This window comes from Lepisosteus platostomus, chromosome 12 (genome assembly GCF_059453375.1).
Source record: "Lepisosteus platostomus isolate fLepPlt1 chromosome 12, fLepPlt1.hap1, whole genome shotgun sequence".
Taxonomy (NCBI): domain Eukaryota; kingdom Metazoa; phylum Chordata; class Actinopteri; order Semionotiformes; family Lepisosteidae; genus Lepisosteus; species Lepisosteus platostomus.
In genome coordinates, this window is record NC_142622.1 from 33,507,246 (window position 1) to 33,525,274 (window position 18,029).

General features: G+C 39.9%; 1 protein-coding gene and 1 long non-coding RNA gene across 2 annotated transcripts in view; one reads left to right on the top strand and one right to left on the bottom strand.

Moving 5' to 3' along the window:
* Positions 1–8,280: 8,280 nt before the first annotated feature.
* On the bottom strand, positions 8,281–13,522 carry LOC148651430 (uncharacterized). Its single transcript, XR_015925749.1, has 2 exons — positions 13,442–13,522; positions 8,281–10,276 (listed from the first exon to the last, which is right to left on the bottom strand). It is a non-coding gene; the product is annotated as an uncharacterized LOC148651430 (long non-coding RNA).
* Positions 13,523–13,603: 81 nt separating this feature from the next.
* Positions 13,604–18,029, top strand: part of eepd1 (endonuclease/exonuclease/phosphatase family domain containing 1) — a 41,563-nt gene continuing 37,137 nt past the window's right edge. Inside the window, exon 1 of the mRNA XM_088601695.1 lies at positions 13,604–14,848. Coding sequence (XP_088457821.1) covers positions 14,001–14,848 — 848 coding nt within the window. The 5' untranslated portion in view covers positions 13,604–14,000. The remainder of the gene's footprint in view (positions 14,849–18,029) is intronic.

The window sequence follows — 18,029 nt, forward strand, 5'->3', positions numbered from 1 at the left end:
ACTTTCATCCTTGGGATTGGAAAAGCCTGTTAGAAATAAAAGGTATTATTATTCGACTACAGGACTGATCCTGCTTTTTTGGAGCAGGGCTTTTTACTGAATAAAACACTGGGAATCCAGCCACCTTCATCATATCTCCTATCTCTGCATCAGTTATCTATTTTACTACCTTCAATTCTTCTCTATGACTGCAAAGCAATTTGCCTGACATGACAAGCACGATATATATGCAAGGAGTTATTATCATCATCATCTTGGGTAAATTTGCAGAATTCCGTTTTTCCCTGGTCTCCTGCAAGGGAACATCCATTCAAACACTTCAATGAGCTGAAATGATGGACATATCTGAAAGGTCAATCAGTGACATCTTGTAAAATATCAGATGTTTGTATTATAGATGACCATATTTTGAGGATTTTCCTCGGCTCAGAAGAAAAAAAAAAATCGATCACGCATTTATAATTCATATGATGAAGTAATAATAATAATAAACTTTATTTTATATAGCACCTTTAAAGGTGGCTTCTCAAAGCGCTTTACAGGTTGACAATAACAATAAATAAGAAGACTACAACAATAAATAAGGTTTCACAAGATAGGACACAATTACAATTACAACAATACAACAAGAGTTCCAGAGCTTGGGGGCATAGCAGGAGAAGGCCCTGTCACCCATACAGTGCCTTGCGAAAGTATTCGGCCCCCTTGAACTTTTCAACCTTTTGCCACATTTCAGGCTTCAAACATAAAGATATAAATTTTTTATTTTATGTGAAGAATCACCAACAAGTGGGACACAATTGTGAAGTGGAACGAAATCTATTGGATTTTTGAAACTTTTTTAACTAATAAAAAAATGAAAAGTGGGGCGTGCAAAATTATTCGGCCCCCTTGCGTTAATACTTTGTAGAGCCACCTTTTGCTGCGATTACAGCTGCAAGTCGCTTGGGGTATGTCTCTATCAGTTTTGCACATCGAGAGACTGAAATTCTTGCCCATTCTTCCTTGCAAAACAGCTCGAGCTCAGTGAGGTTGGATGGAGAGCGTTTGTGAACAGCAGTTTTCAGCTCTTTCCACAGATTCTCGATTGGATTCAGGTCTGGACTTTGACTTGGCCATTCAAACACCTAGATACGTTTATTTGTGAACCATTCCTTTGTAGATTTTGCTGTATGTTTGGGATCATTGTCTTGTTGGAAGATAAATCTCCGTCCCAGTTTCAGGTCTTTTGCAGACTCCAACAGGTTTTCATCCAGAATGGTCCTGTATTTGGCTGCATCCATCTTCCCCTCAATTTTAACCATCTTCCCTGTCCCTGCTGAAGAAAAGCAGGCCCAAACTATGATGCTGCCACCACCATGTTTGACAGTGGGGATGGTGTGTTGAGGGTGATGAGCTGTGTTGCTTTTACGCCAAACATATCGTTTTGCATTGTGGGCAAAAAGTTCGATTTTGGTTTCATCTGACCAGAGCACCTTCTTCCACATGTTTGGGGTGTCTCCCAGGTGGCTTGTGGCAAACTTTAGACGAGACTTTTTATGGATATCTTTGAGAAATGGCTTTCTTCTTGCCACTCTTCCATAAAGGCCAGATTTGTGCAGTGTAAGACTGATTGTTGTCCTATGGACAGACTCTCCCACCTCAGCTGTAGTTCTCTGCAGTTCATCCAGAGTGATCATGGGCCTCTTGGCTGCATCTCTGATCAGTCTTCTCCTTGTCTGAGCTGAAAGTTTAGAGGGACCGCCAGGTCTTGGTAGATTTGCAGTGGTCTGATACTCCTTCCATTTCAAGATGATCGCTTGCACAGTGCTCCTTGGGATGTTTGAAGCTTGGGAAATCTTTTTGTATCCAAATCCGGCTTTAAACTTCTCCACAACAGTATTACGGACCTGCCTGGTGTGTTCCTTGGTCTTCGTGATGCTCTCTGCGCTTTCAACAGAACCTTGAGACTATCACAGAGCAGGTGCATTTATACAGAGACTTGATTACACACAGGTGGATTCTATTTATCACCATCAGTCATTTAGGACAACATTGGATCATTCAGAGATCCTCGCTGAACTTCTGGAGTGAGTTTGTTGCACTGAAAGTAAAGGGGCAGAATAATTTTGCATGCCCCACTTTTCATTTTTTTATTAGTTAAAAAAGTTTCAAAAATCCAATAGATTTCGTTCCACTTCACAATTGTGTCCCACTTGTTGGTGATTCTTCACATAAAATAAAAAATTTATATCTTTATGTTTGAAGCCTGAAATGTGGCAAAAGGTTGAAAAGTTCAAGGGGGCCGAATACTTTCGCAAGGCACTGTACAATGTAGACGGGCTTGGGAGACAGTAAGGAGGGCAAAATTTGAAGAGCGGAGGTTGCGAGGTGGGGAGTAGGGCGATAATAGTTCAGACAGGTATTGAGGTGCCAAGCCATGTAAAGCCTTATAGGTGAGCATGAGGATTTTAAAGTCTACGGGGAATTTGACCGGAAGCCAGTGCAAGAACTCCAGGATAGGAGTAATGTGAACACTTGCACTAGACCTGGTCAGGATTCTGTCCAGGATAGGAGTAATGTGAACACTTGCACTAGACCTGGTCAGGATATTTGGAGTTTATCCAGTCAATTGCTACAACTGGGAGAGATTTATGACTCATTAAATTAGAATGTAAGGTGTTTAAAACACTTCCAGAGCTAAAACAAGTTTAAGCAGAGTCTTAGAGAGAATATGGTTGTACAGGTATGTGTAGTAGACCAAGCCCCAGAGAAATTGGATTCAGGAAGCCCTGCAATAAACTTTTTGGGATCTTCTCAATTTCATGTCCTTATTTGAGCATGATGGCGTGAATAATGATATACTGTACATCATTAAGATTGTTTCTCAGTAATGTTTCTTTTTCTCCACTGGCTGCACTAGGGAAGAAACCTTTCTTATACAATCGAACAGGCACACTGCTGGAAAAATGGTAATATACATTCCTAACATGACAAAGAAAGATTGTCAAATAAAATCTGTTCATGATCCCTTAACTTTTTAAAAACTTTTAAAATGTAAAGACCAGATCCCGCATGCCTCTTGAAAGTCTCCTTTTCACATAAAATGCATGAGATGGCTTCTTTAAGAATGATCTGAACCTTTCTGAAAAGCTGTGCATGTTTTTTTAGAGTGAACAAAACCTATTCGAAGCGAGAATGAAGAACAGTTCAAATTGACACTCCTCTGGGCAAAAGTTGATTGATCCCAGAGTTTAAAAGTAAAATAATTTACCATAAGTTATTGCACTGCAGCCCAGTGAAACGTAAGATTTAAAACTGTAGTGAGCAAATTTCAGTAAGCATTTAGAACTTTATTTTTTAATTTTGGAATGAGTAACTTGCAAATTTGAGCAAATGGTCTTTTTAGAAAATACCATTTCTAGGTTAGTTCCATGGATGTGTGCAGCTTGTTAATAATTACAAGTTTCATATTGGAAACCCTTGACCATTGAAGTAGCCTTAACCCTCTGATCCTCCACATCAGATCATCCCAAGTCAAACTAAACAATATTATCAGATAAGGTTCAGGAACCCCATGATATGCATCACCAGCTGCTGAACTCTGTAACCTGATAAACAGCTGTATCTGCCATTGCACAATTTCAGCTGCTGGGCTACTCTTACATATCTGCTCTTATGTAATTATGTATTTATTTTTCACTTAAAATTTCAATCAGTGTTGCTAGTTCTCAATGTTCTGTGAGATTAATCATCCAGGGACTGAGGCTTTTCGTCAAAAGCTGTGGCCTGAGTATATTCTAGAATGACCAGAAACAAGGAAAAATTAGACAATGACAATTCCAACTGTTCCCAGTTTTTTCTCCAGAGACCTTGTCAGGTCAGAACACCCCTACAGTATATTGGCGGCTGAAGTGTCTGGTACTGTTGCCTGGAAACAGTGCTTTGCAGACAGCTGTGGTGATATGAGATAGTGAGAAATTTAGATTGTGGCATCATTATGTTATCACTAGGAAAGAACAAGAAAAAAATGAGCTTTTATTCAGTACAAATGCGTTAAAGGGCTGCGCATGGTTGCATTTGTGTTTTCACATCTTTATTTCATCACACTTGCACAGCATAATCACAGAACTAAAAGACTTATGGTCTTAATGTGCTTTGTCCCAAGCAATTTAAAAAGCTAATTTGCAGTGGATGCCTGTGGTGCAGAACATTTTTTTCAGGGTAAACCATTTTAAAAGGGATTGCAAGAGCCTGAAGTAAGCTGATTTCTTTTCGAATATAAATGCCAGCGGGTGTCCTGAAAGCCTGACATACATTAAGTCTTTTTATTTTCCACATATATTGCCAGATTCCATCTTCCAATACATTCCCAATTTAAAGAGGTAGGGCTGGGAGCAAGGAAAGTGTCGATTAAAGAGGTAGCCATGAGGCACATCTAAACCGTTACATGGTAAAATGAACATAACCAGAAAAATGAAGATGAGTTTAAAGCCAGCGAAACACAAAGTTCTTTTTTTCCCCAAACAGGTAACTTATCATTCACATACTAGAGCAAAGATTTGGGAGCCTTGGTATGAAAGCACATCGCTCCTTTCCTAGGTACACGGTGCAAATTTTATTTAAAATAAAACACATTTTAATGTCATACTGTGTTTCATTACATCCACAAAATTGGTGGTGTTCAAATAAGGCTACTTGGGTTGGTTCTGTATGTTTTTTTCTCCTGTCTATTAAAAGGCCCCACCCTTTGCACACAAGCAAGAAGAATTTGAACTAAGCTCTGTTCAGGTAGTAAACATTCCCTTGATGAGCATGGAAGGTATTATGTCTTTCCAAAGCACCCTTATTGAGCCACCATAGGTGAAAAAACAAGATTTACAGCCAAGTCAGGACTCCTGATGTACAGACCCAAAACACTGTCAACTTGCTGCCTTAGAAGAATGCTCACCTTGTGGCTGAGTCAACACTACGACTTTTAAAACAGCCATTCAAAGCAAAAAATGCAATCTCATGTTCACAGCCCCGAGATGTCATGCCCACATCACTGATGTGTTTGCCCAAGCTGATACACAACTGTGGGAGTTGCGCAATGCTGTGACATTGCTGAGAATGGGCTCTGAATTGATTTCTTCATTCCATATTTTGTCCTTCATGGTCAGTGAGAGTCCGGAAGGTCATATGGATAGATACACAGCAGAACAGATATTCAAAATGTATCCTTAAGAAAACTGATTGCAGGTACAAGAATCTTCCCTGAAAAATAAAAATGCATAAGGAAAAGAATGTAAGTAAAACTACAACCTTGAATGAATCATTCCTTTTGTATTTTTTTTGCTACTATCCGAAATAATATTTCATATTAAACAAGGTACCATTACTGTAGATAGAACGTAGCTATGTTTAACCACCAAAACTGACATACAATACATTGGCGACATTACAAAATAGAAAACTGACTTGAAATTTCTCCTTTCTCCTTCTGTGGTGTTGATTTTATATTACTGGGATCGTTGAGTTCACGTTTAAAAAAATCTGAATATCAGTCCAAATAAACTGTCTGACTTTTTGTTCAGCTTTCACACATATAACTGTTGTGCAACATTTGCCAAACTCTGACAGTATGTCTTGAAACCCACAAAAGCTTTTAGCTGGCATGGATGAGATCACTGTTTGTAAGCTATTCAAAGACTTTTTTCAAGATCTTTGAAAGCAGAAGGTCATTTTTGTCTTATAAAGAGAGAAGGAGATGCGGACATGTTTAAAAACACAGAAAATGAAAAAAGTATAAAGAGAAAGGATGATAAAAGCGGGAATGTTATTTATGTTTTAGTAGTACATATCATTTTTGTAACATGGAATTTTTTGTGGCATAGACAGCTACTCCTTGGAAGAATCTAAAAAGCATTTTTGGAATTATGTGGCTATTATGCAAAGGCACATATTAAAAATTGATTAAAACACATGCCATCATTTTGATAAACAATAAGACATCAGTCTTCCTGTACTAGCTTATTAATATAAATCACATTCCAGAAAAAAAGCACCCTTGGAAAATGTGAGACAGATGTGTTAATGTTGATCTGTTCAAACTTGATTTTCTTTTAAGTACTCTTTTATTACACTATTACATGATGGTTTCCTGATTTATATTATTTATTTCTTATGGCTGGTATATTCAAACATGCACTACCTTGTACATTTCCCTTTAATATAACCAGTTAATTCAAAAACAGTGGATTTAGTCCAAAGGCACTGAATAACTAATTAAATGGTCAGTGAGTAGACTGTCAATGAGGTGCTTAATCTAGTCTATCCATACCTGCAACTTAAAGTGATTTTGAATGGTTCTTTTACTTTAAATGTCATGTTTATTCATTAAAACTTATTTTTCTTTTGTTCACCCAATGAATACTTCCTAAACATCGGATGTTATTCCATTCCAAACGGCTTCCTAATTTAAATCAATTTAACTCATTGTTACAAATAAGAGAAGGCTATGTGACAACTACCACACAAGCTAAATGGGCCAAGCACACTCCTTTTATCTGCAACTGTTCATATGTTCTTACTATAGTTCTTTGAACAGCCCACTAGAATAAATAACTGCAACCTGCAGTAATGGGAGCCGTTCCAGGCTCCCATGAAGTGTAGTTCAGGACCCTATGCAGACGGTATAATCCGGAAGTAAGTGGAGAAGGACGATGGGGAGGAGACGACGAGGATCAGGAGGGGTTGACAGTCAGGGGGGCGTGATGATGGTGAAAAGGACGCTCGGGGGGCGTAGCCAGGGCGAACAAGTCCAAGGAGTCTGTTGGGAAATCCGGGGTGGTCCAGAACCAGGTAATCCAATCGAGACAGGACAGAGTTAAAAGCTGGAACGGGATCTGGTACAGGGACGGGGAATAAAAATGGGGATGACGAGTCCAGGTGCTCTGTGCTCCGGACTCAGCTGGGTCGGGACGCCGATAGGAGGCCTTTGCCCTCAAGCCACGGATGTAGGGCGACTTGATAGTAGGTGGGCCTGCGGGCCTCCGTCTTCCAATGCAAAGCCCAGAGTAGCGAGAGCGCCCAGCTTAAATAAGGAGGGGCAGCATTGAAGGCATGGAATCATCAACAATGTGAAAGAGCCGGAGTGCCCTTAAGAGAAGGGATTAAGATCATGATACCTGCAAACCAAAAACCTTAAAAGATCCAGATACAGATATACTGTATGTAGTAATTCTCTGTTTGAGTGTATAGAAGGGGAAATCACATATATCAGAAAACAATCAGAAAACTGTTCTTCATTACATGTAGTATGCATTTCAAACAAAGGCTCCTCCAACGTTGGACGGACATTACTGAGGGAATCACAGTCTTACATCAAAAGGAAAATATCGACCACGTGTTCATATATGTACTAATTTCTAATGTTTCACTACAATCAAAATGTGGGGCATTTATATGCATATTCATGCATATTACTTTCTTATTGCCAAGTACCGTGGTTTGTCTGAAAACGTCTTAACAAACACCAAAACGTGGATGATTTAAGCTGTTATTTATGAAGGGTGGCATGGTGGCACAGTAGCTAGCATGGCTGCCTTGAGGACTGGAGCCCTGGGTAGTCCCCAGAGTGCTATCTGAGTGGAGTTTCTGTTTTGTCTGTGTCTGTATGGCTTTCCCCCAGGTGCTCCTTGTTTCCTAATATGCTCCAAAGACTTACTGGTTAATTGGCTTCCAGGGAAAATTGTCCAACTGCTTTAAGTCTGCGTTTGTTTGTACAGTATGTCTATGTCCTGCGATGGACTGGCATCCCATCCAAAGGTGTATCCCACCTTGTGCCCGATGCTCGCCAGGTTCGGTTCCGGTTTCCCTCAGGAAAATGAAAGGATGTCATTCAAGAACCATGTACAAAATGTGCATTGCACATTTCTACAGATATCCCACCCATTATTCCCCATTCCTGGGGATAGGTTTAAAAAAAAAAAACATAAATTAAAAAAATTAAGGAGGGGCTGGGTGCTGGAGTGAATGTTAGTTGAGGCGTAGTGAAGAAACTGAAGCAAAAGGCTTTTCACATACTGTATGACTTGTGCAAACTACCATGGTTCTTTCAGGCATGTTAGCACGTGTACTGAGTAATCAAACAAATTAACTAACAACCAGGAAAGGAAATGGAAAAGCAATTTTCACTTTTAAAAAAATGAGGACAAAATACGTTCCTAACTTAACCACTGAGTTTATTCAGATCTAAGGAAGTACTGTTATAACTTGTTCCTAATGTGGGTTAAAGGATGTTTTAAAAGAGGTCCACAGTTCATCACTGGGGATTTCGTGTTTAATTGATTTTAAAAACAATCCCTAAGAGTTCTATGAGTTTATACTTTCAGGAATGTACACATACCCAGGCTAAAAGACACATTATCGTGATAACATGCAGCTGTTAGAGGCAAATTAAACTATAACACTGTGTTCATTATGAGGATTAGTGGAAATATCCCATGAGGAATTTTTAGGAAAGAGTAGGACTTGTTGGGCAAAGACAGGACAGAGGTTAGACTTTAAACTGAGTGAAAGGTTAGATCACGGACAAGGTTTACAAGTGCTACTGGCAACTGTGATGAGGCTGAAAGAGAACATTTTGAGTTGTTAAGCAAAGTCAGTTTCATACTTTTTTAATGCATTTAATGCATTAAAAAAGGACACAGCTCCTTTCTGGTGAGTAAAATGTCAGAGGCACTGGACGTTGTTCTAAACACCTTCCTTTACAATTGTTAATGTGCTGGTGCTGCAGTTACAGGAAAGGCTGTCAGGGAAGAGAAACATTCAGTGCTCCTGCTGAGGCAGAAAGTAACTATAAGGCATCCATTACATCAACCGTATCATTTCAGTACAAGAACACTGCTAAAGAATGCTAGTCCAGTACAGAACATTTCTTTTGGAGTAACATTGGAAATGCAATGCAATCTTGCTTTAGGGATGATTTTTTTTACAGAGGAGTACAACAGTGTACATCTTGTTCTTACAAAGGAAATGAGAGCAAGTTTCAGAATAACCCAATAAGCAGAATAAGAAGTCACAAAGGTTGCATCTGTGAAAGTCAGCTCTGTTTACTGTTTCAGTCCATAGTGGTGACGCCTATTCTTTAGGACATATGTAAGGAAAAGAGAATGTTCATAATCCAGATATCTCATTTTTTTGCTAGGGAAATGTGTTTTTTTTCTTGGAAAACAAAAAATGTAATTATTTTACGTCACAGAGCCTGGAAGTTGTTTTCAAAATAAAATGTGCTGAATCCCATCACAGGTTAGGCCTGACCTTCTTCCAGTTCTTCTTTATTACTAAGGTCCATTATAATATAATATAATATTACTGTGATATATCAATAACCTGATATTCTCTCATGTAATTTCACCTTCTACTGTATCATAATGATATTAGTGTAGTCAAATATTCATAGTGTGTGCTGCAAGATTCCCTGCTTTTTATCCTTTCTAGTATTTTAGTGTAATTTTATAGCAATGGAGAGAGTATTTTGTGTTTGTATCAAATTTTGTTGATGTTTAATCTTGAATGTCTGGCACAGCGTTGCACTTTATAAACAGCGTTTCTTTGCAAGTCTTAGTCATGTCGGTTTAGTATTTTGATTATATCTTATGAACATGTTTTTATTTATATTTTGGTATTGGAAATATACTCTCCACATTCAAAGAAGTGTATTCTTTAGAAAATAACAGACACCAAAAATATCAAACACTTTTGACCACTATTTATATCCTTTTTCGTATTTTGTTTATTTTTTAAGAATGTGCTTTGAATCAGGATATTTTATTTCCAATACCAATATACAAATAAAAACACCCAAGCAGCAGGCTCCTTTATAGTTCACATACAGGGCAGGGCCATTATGCTTTCCTCATTTCCTTCCTGCCAGAAAATAAACATTTAATTCTCTTATCATTTATGAACACATGAATAAGATGTTATTTTGCTGCCACAAAGAAAGCTAGAGTCATGTTAATCACCATCGCATAAATTCTCATTGTCCACATTTCAGAAGGCATATGACACCTAATTTACTGTAGCTATTCAGAATGCAGGCAATTTACACAGAGGGTCTAAACAATGTGTAGTTAAAGTGCACTTTACACTTGATTTTATGTTTAAAAACATAGCAAATACAGAACATTTTTTTCTGTCTCAGTCTTGGCTGTATACAGTACATTCAAGAGCATCTCATGAGTAGTTCAGGTGAGTCAGCTGCGTCAGTATGCGTAGGCTGCAAAGGAACGAGTGATAGGTTTATTCCATACTGAAAAGAGAAGAAACAAAACACATTTCAGCTGTGGAGCCTTCTTTGGGTGTATTATGAAATGCTTACACCCGAAGAAGGCTCCACGTTAAGATATATGCTCCTGATTAATCACTACGACAGCAGAGATTCCATCATTTCATCACTTGAAAGATGGTTTAAAAACATAGCAGTTTTAAGCAAAACAATTAGCTTGTTTTAGACCCACACAACCCTTTGTGTATTAAAGTGGCTCCTGTTCTCAGTTTTAAAAGCACTTCGGCTTTTAAAACAATGTCCCCTGATTCATATTTCACTGTTGATACTTGGATTCATCGTCTGCTCTCTTTAGAAGGCAACCACCATCGTGTGAAGCCTACGTTACACCTTACCGGTGTTTAACTCTACCATAATACACTTTTAAAGCATTTAAGCAGTTCATTTCTTTGGACATATAGTCATAAAGAGCAGGATGTTTGCCGGAATTTGTATTTCTCATGCTAACTTTATGGTAATCCTATTTAATGCCCTCTTTTCATTTAATCGGGGCTGTGCCAGGTCTGAGGATTCTGTAACAGTATCTCTTAAGTTAGGAGCCAGCTGGTTTCAATGCTGCAGTTCCCTTTGTCACACACAGCCCAGTTTTAAAACTCTGGCTCTCTTCCTCCTGCCTGCTGAGCCCCTGAAAGTACACAGACAAGCAGACACTACAGATCGCAGCATGGTGACAGGGAAGGAAATGATCAGGCAGTCTTCCAGTGTCACCAGTCTTTCCTCGTACAAGCTCCTCATGCAGGGCCTCCTGAGTTCATGTCATATTATCGGTGACATGGGAACTTAATTGAATGATTATGTTTGTGATTGCTCCCTACTGTTGCCTTTTGCAGGACCCTGCAGACAGGTCAATGAGATGTTTAAGTCTACGTCCCTTTGGGGGAATGAAAAAAATCAAGTTATTGTACTATCCTGCCCTGTGCCTGTTGCTTGCTGGGATAGGGTCTGGCTCCCCCACAACCCTGAATTGGATGAAGCAGTTGGAAAATGGCTGGGTGGATATTCTTATTCTATTTTAACACACTTAAAGTACACTACTGCACTCTGTTCTGCTCGCCAAACGTATACAGATTCGAGGTTTATTATTTTGAAAACAACTGATCACTAAATATATTAAATGTAGACACAAACAAACTTTTGAAAGAGTTTGTTTTAGAACTTATTGCAATTATGTTCTTAATCTTAGTTTACTACTTAAACCATTCAAATAACGCACACATGGAAATGGAAAAACTTCAGAGTTCAGAGTATATGTTTGACTTCTTGTTAACAGATCTCTCATGTCTGTAATGCTGACTAGGCAAGTAGTCTGTCCCTACCCAGAGCATTCTTTAGATTTCACCAGCAGGCAGTGTCAGTTTTGCCAAAGGTTTGCTCTTTTTGGATCAGTTATTTCTCACAATGTTAATATCTAACACACCTAGAATGCAAACAAACACAGGAAAGCTTAACTACAATGAATATGATCCTTTATACACATCAAGTAGGGTCTCTAAACTTCTCTGTCTGAAAGCCATCTTGAATAGGCTCACTAATTAGTCAATTTATGCCAGCAGCCATATCACCCTGCAACTCACAACTGGCAACCCACTGAAGCTAAGCAGGTGTGAGCCTGGTCAGTACCTGGATGGTAGACCTCCTGGGAAAAACTAAGGTTGCTGCTGGAAGAGGTGTTAGTGGGGCCAGCAGGGGGTGCTCACCCTGTGGTCCATGTGGGTCCTAGTGCCCCAGTATAGTGACGGGGACACTATACTGTAAACAGGAGATGTAAAACCGAGGTCCTGACTCTCTGTGGTCATTAAAAATCCCAGGGTGCTTCTCAAAAAGAGTAGGGGTGTAACCCCGGTGTCCTGGCCAAATTTCCCATTGGTCCTTACCAATCATGGCCTCCTAATAATCCCTCAGTGGGGAGGAGAGCTACATTACTCTGCTCTCCTCCCCACTGATAGCTGATGTGTGGTGAGCGTTCTGGCACACTATGGCTGCCGACGCATCATCCAGGTGGATGCTGCATATTGGTGGTGGTGGAGGGGAGTCCCCATTACCTGTAAAGTGCTTTAAGTGGAGTGTTCAGAAAAAGTGCTAATAAGTGTAAGCAATTATTATTATTATTATTTAAATTTGAATGATAGTGAAACAAAACTTCCAACATATCCCCCAAAAGTAATTACTTAGGCCAATTAAGCCAATTTGAAAAAAATTCAAAGAACACAAACCAAGTATTTATATTCTTTTTAAAAGTCACAGACAGCGAAATAAGTTCTCGCCACTCAGAAAACTGCTTGATCGAACATTTCGAAACCAGTTGCAATGTCCCTCTATTCAAACCGCGTGAATTTTTGCCGATTTGACTACACAGAAGGAGATCTTAAAAAACGTTTTAAATCGATCGTATTGTTTGACATCTTAACCACCCCTCCCAAAAATACACATTTTAATATTTTCAAGTCTGAGATAGTTTTGGAAAAACTCGAGGTTAGGCAAATAAAATAGAATTGCGAAAAAATATACAAGAATTGGTCAAGTTGCGGTCAGTCTCAGCACCGTGGCCAATGTTCATACTTAGTATTTGTGAATGTAGTTCGCATCAGAGGAAATAAGAGGATTTGGGTAATCTTCTTTAAGGTTTTGCTGTTATTGCTCAGAATCCCAAATTAAAATGATGCTATTTCTTCTTCGTTTTTAATACAACCTTTCCTATTTTCTGAGCAACAGCAAAAATGTCCTAACTAAAGTGGGTGTACAAATGTCCTTATTGCAATGAAAACGAACCGCGTGATTTAATCATGTATTTTAACGATAATTGCGCTTTGGTACAGCGTTAAACTTTTATAAGCGATGGTTATATTCAGGTTGTTTTCATTTTACAAAAGATGTGTAACCTCTAGTTATTGTGTAAGATGGTCCTTAATGAGTTCTGAATTACGTATTTTGGGGGTTTGTAAGTTATCTGTTTTGGTTAAAAAGTTAATGCAATCACTCGAAACTGCTGGCAAGTATATTACTACTTTTGAAATCAAATAGATACAGCTAAACTGGGCGGCTTTTTAAACTTTGCACAGCAATATTTAAATAGTTCAAAGCAGCAACATCTGAGATAAAGGATAAAAAAGTATGGTATAGTTAAGATACCTATTTGGTAGAATGCGTGGTTGTAAGTTTGATCCTTTCTGGCGCAATATAACCCGTCTCTGGGCGAATGTGATTAGTCAGGGCTAAACCTTGTCTCCTCCCTTCAGGCAGTGCATGACGTCTGATGCTAACACAGCGAGTTGATTTGACTGAGTGAGAAGGTAACACAGATACAGCACAGAGCTAACCGGAACGCTGCTCGCACTCAAGGAAAGGCTATATAGGGAGGTTTGCTGGATAAAAAAGCCAACGCAGAAGAATTAAAGGGGAAATCTGCAAGGATTTTGAACTGCATATGAAACAATGTAATGCCTAACCCGGTGTTGCACGTAGTTATGTGATCACACTGGCACAAACTTAAACAGCAGCAAATGAATTTGGAATGTTAGCCATTTTGTAAAAGCACTATGTAAAACACTTGTTTTTAGATATTTTCGCCACGTACAGTACTGTCTTTTGCATGCAGGTCATGTAACTGGATTGACCGAGTTAGTCTGACTGGGGAACTACAGTACCTGACAGTGGACTGTGCAGATAACTGCATGCCCAGGTAAGCAGAATGGGAGGGAATTTGGGGTGCCACCGCTCGATCCCTAAGGATCCGACTGACTTCTCTCAGAACAAACGCAAGTTCAGCGCGGCGTGCAACTTCAGCCACATTTTGGTTAACCAAGAGAGACTGAACATCAACACTGCCACGGAAGAGGAGCTGATGACACTGCCCGGGGTGAATCGCTCCGTGGCGCAGAACATAGTGGAGTACCGCGAGTGTATAGGGGGCTTTAAGAAAGTTGAGGACCTGGCTTTGGTGAGCGGGGTCGGTGCTGCCAAACTGGAGGCGATCAAGCTTGAGATATGCGTTAGCAACAGGATCGGCTCCTCGCAACATTCTCCCACCTCGCTGCGTAAGGACTATGAGCACCAGACGGGCACCGGCATCAACATCAACACAGCCACGCCAGCCCAGCTCATGAGCATCCGCGGCATCACTGAGAAAATCGCTAAAAACATCGTTGCCTACCGGAATGAGCACGGACCTTTCAAAAGCATAGAGGACCTGGTTAAAGTCAGTCACATCAACTCCTCCCTTCTGGATAAAGTCAGGTTCCAGATTTTCGCCGAGCGCTCCAGAACGCCCTCCACTAATACCAACGGTGGTCTGACGTATACCGGCAAAGCGCATCCCAGTCCAACTTCTCTGAGCCTTCAGAGCGAGGACCTCGATCTCCCACCCGGAGGCCCGACGCAGATCATCGCAGTACGGCCTAATGTGGAAGCTTTCTTGGGAGTGCGTGATGGCAAACCGGTCTTCAGGCTTGCCACCTGGAATTTGCAGTGGTGCTCCGCTGAGAAAGCGAACAACCCGGGAGTGAGGGAGGTTGTGTGCATGACTGTGCTGGAGAACGGGTGAGTTTGGGTTGTCGTTACATGTGTAGCGATATGCCGTACTTACTGTATGTGCAAGTTCTGCGTACAGCTGAACAGCTTGCAGGATCAACACTTGGTTGGGAGAGAAGAAGCCTAGGGTTGCTAGAAAACAGGAGTCTCCCATGGGAAAAAGGGAAGCATTTTTTTAGTGTTTCATCATTTGCGGTAGAGACATGCAGAGTTTTCGTCATTGTTTTTCTTCAGCTATTATTTGTTGCATCATCGCCTTCTGCGAACTTGTAATGGCGAGTCAAACAGGTGAATACAGTAACAACTATGCTGAAAAATATACCACAGAAACTTGGACGCTGGCGAAGACGGTTAGGTCGGAACCCAAGTCCCTCGAGTGTAAGTGTTCACTCCAAAGATCCCAAAACTAAGCCGCAAGATTATCTAGTGCTTATTGCAACCTTTTGCCACTTTGTAGTCGAATAAGATTTCTGTATGAAAACATTTAAGAGTTTTCATCATGATCTGAATAAGCATTGTGCTGCGTTGGTTTGCACTGAGGTCATCTAAGGAATACTTTGCAGAAGTTAAGTAACGCCGTACAAAGGGGAAGTAACTGTTGCACGTTGAAGCCTGCGCTCCGTTTTGCAAGTTCATTCAAAAACGGTTAGCATTCAAAGTTGAACATTAGCGTGCACCGTTTGGCAAGTTATATTGTTGTAACTAAAATCACATTATTGCAAATAACTAAATTATTACAAATGGATACATGCTCAGGGCATATATTTCACTTACAGTATATGTATATACAGAATGGATACACATGTCATGTCTATGTTACTGTCCACATTCTTAAGACAAACAGTACTTGTTTATTATTGTCCATTGCAAAGCTTGAATGCAGGTCTTGGTACTGTATGTACAGTAAAGCAGCCAGGCTTTAGCTAGAGAGAATGCACAAAAAAAAACAGTAGTAACCATCATTATGGTTAACGGAAGTTCAAGAACGGACACTTGACAAACTAGAAGCGCAGTGTTTTATTTTTTTATATAGATTATTCAGTTATGTCACTGCATATATTACTGCATGTGTTAATATGTCTGCAGTCTTTAAAACAGGGTAAATATACTGTATAAGATTTACGAATACAACCAAGGGTTAGAGTTAGAAATTACATCTCAGCAAAACAAAATCCGCAGATTTGACTATGGTTGGCATTAGCGCTAGTGGAATAGTGGAGTAATCAATGATGGTGATTACTTTTCATAGAGTTTCAAGGCAAACACATAAGTGTTAATTCATCATTCTGAATGACTGAGCTGAAGCGAGAGCGGTTACACGTGCAGTGTATTTATAATTACGCTATCACCTATACGGTGTGTTAAATTAATGAGTATATATCGAACTGTAATTACTACTCTAGGAAAATTCCAGAAGCACAGTATTTTTAAACTAATTAAACCTCTGTGAATGTTTTCAGCGTTAACATTCACAAGTAATAATACAGTACAGTCTACAACCTGAGAAGCTCTATCTAAAGGATAGGAGTTTCTTTAATAAAAAACCTAGTTGAGAGGGCTGGTGAGATTTGTGATAAATTTGATCTCATATAGAGTTAGAATTCTGAGAAATGAATCAAATGACTATAGTATGTATTTAGTTATTCTTCATAAACATACAGTTATGGAAAAACTGACACAGACATTACAGAGTATTGGTTGCAGGTGACTGAAGGAGTGAACAAAAGAAATATTTTTGTGACCAATCAAAATTGCTTCAAACAAACCAGAATGTTTCAAACATAAAAGGAAATGGAAACATATGCTAAAAATCTAATATGACAGTTGGCAATTGTAGTATAAGATATGACTGGAGTAGGGAGAGACCCTTGCTGTGGAATACAGTTTCAATTAAAAATACACTTTGACTACTGTTTTTTTTTACTTTTTTCAAGACATGCTGAAAACCCTGATCAAAAAGACTTTGTTCAGGCTGTATTCACCCCTGTCATACCTTTGCCAATTACATGTAGAGGATAATTCCGTCCTGTAAAGCAAGGGGAAAAAAAAACCATGTTCCGTCATCTATGGAAGCTCCTTCAGAGAAGCGAGGGAATAAGAGGTAAAGGGGTGTGGATGGGAAGACAAACGAAGGAATGCATAGTGGGGGTCACAGACCGCAAACAAGCATGCAAGCGCTCCCGAATTCTCACGAGCTCTAGTCACACTAAGCGCCCTCACACCAATTAACACCGCACACTATTTAAACCCTCAATCTCTTGTACTCTTGTACCTTGCTCACTATCGAGGTCTCCTCCCTGAGTTCCGAAACTAGCTGTGGCTAAGGAGCTGTGCCTGTGACTGGAAGGATGCCGGTTCAAATCCCGCAGCCGGCAGAGGAATCCTACTCCGTTGGGTCCCTGAGAAAGGCCCTTAACCCCAGCTGCTCTGGGAGCGCTGTACAACGGCTGACCCTGCGCTCTGACCCCAAGCTTCTCTCCCTGTCTGTGTGTCTGTGTCTCATGGAGAGCAAGCTGGGGTATGCGAAAAGACGAATTCCTAATGCAAGAAATGGTATAGGGCTAATAAAGCAACATTATTATAATTACACATTATTATTAATGTTACCTTTTGGCTACCGACTCAGCTCTATCCTTTTCACCACGACTTCGCCTGTCGTTATTCGTACCTCTTCGATTCGGAACCCTACTGGATTTGACTCCTCACTTTCGTTTAAGACCACGCCTTCGTCTCTCGTTTGGTACCACACTGTTTTGGAACTCAATCTGTCTCCTGATCAGACTCCACCAGGGTTACAGTAGCCATGCACAGGGTCTCACCTCTTGCTGCCTCCTGCCTTGTGAGAGAAGGATGTGGAATGGGGGTTAAAGAGATGGCGATCTAGACGACAACATCCAGAGCAAGTTTGAAAGGCACCAAACTAAAAATCAGAGTAATTTAGAAAGATATTAGTACAGTAGATCATTGAGTGCTGAATGTGGCTGAGGTATCAGGCAATAAGTTGAGCCCAGGTCTAAGGATGTTTCTGGCTTCAGGTATTCTGAAACCAAAATGATCCATTTGAACAGCGCAAGGTTGTTGTCATTTCCAGTTTTTCTATACCACTTCTCCATTTCTGTGAACGTACTGTCTAAAAAGGTGTTTGAGTGGGAAACTAGCCTGTAAGGGGGAATTGAAATAAAAAAAAACT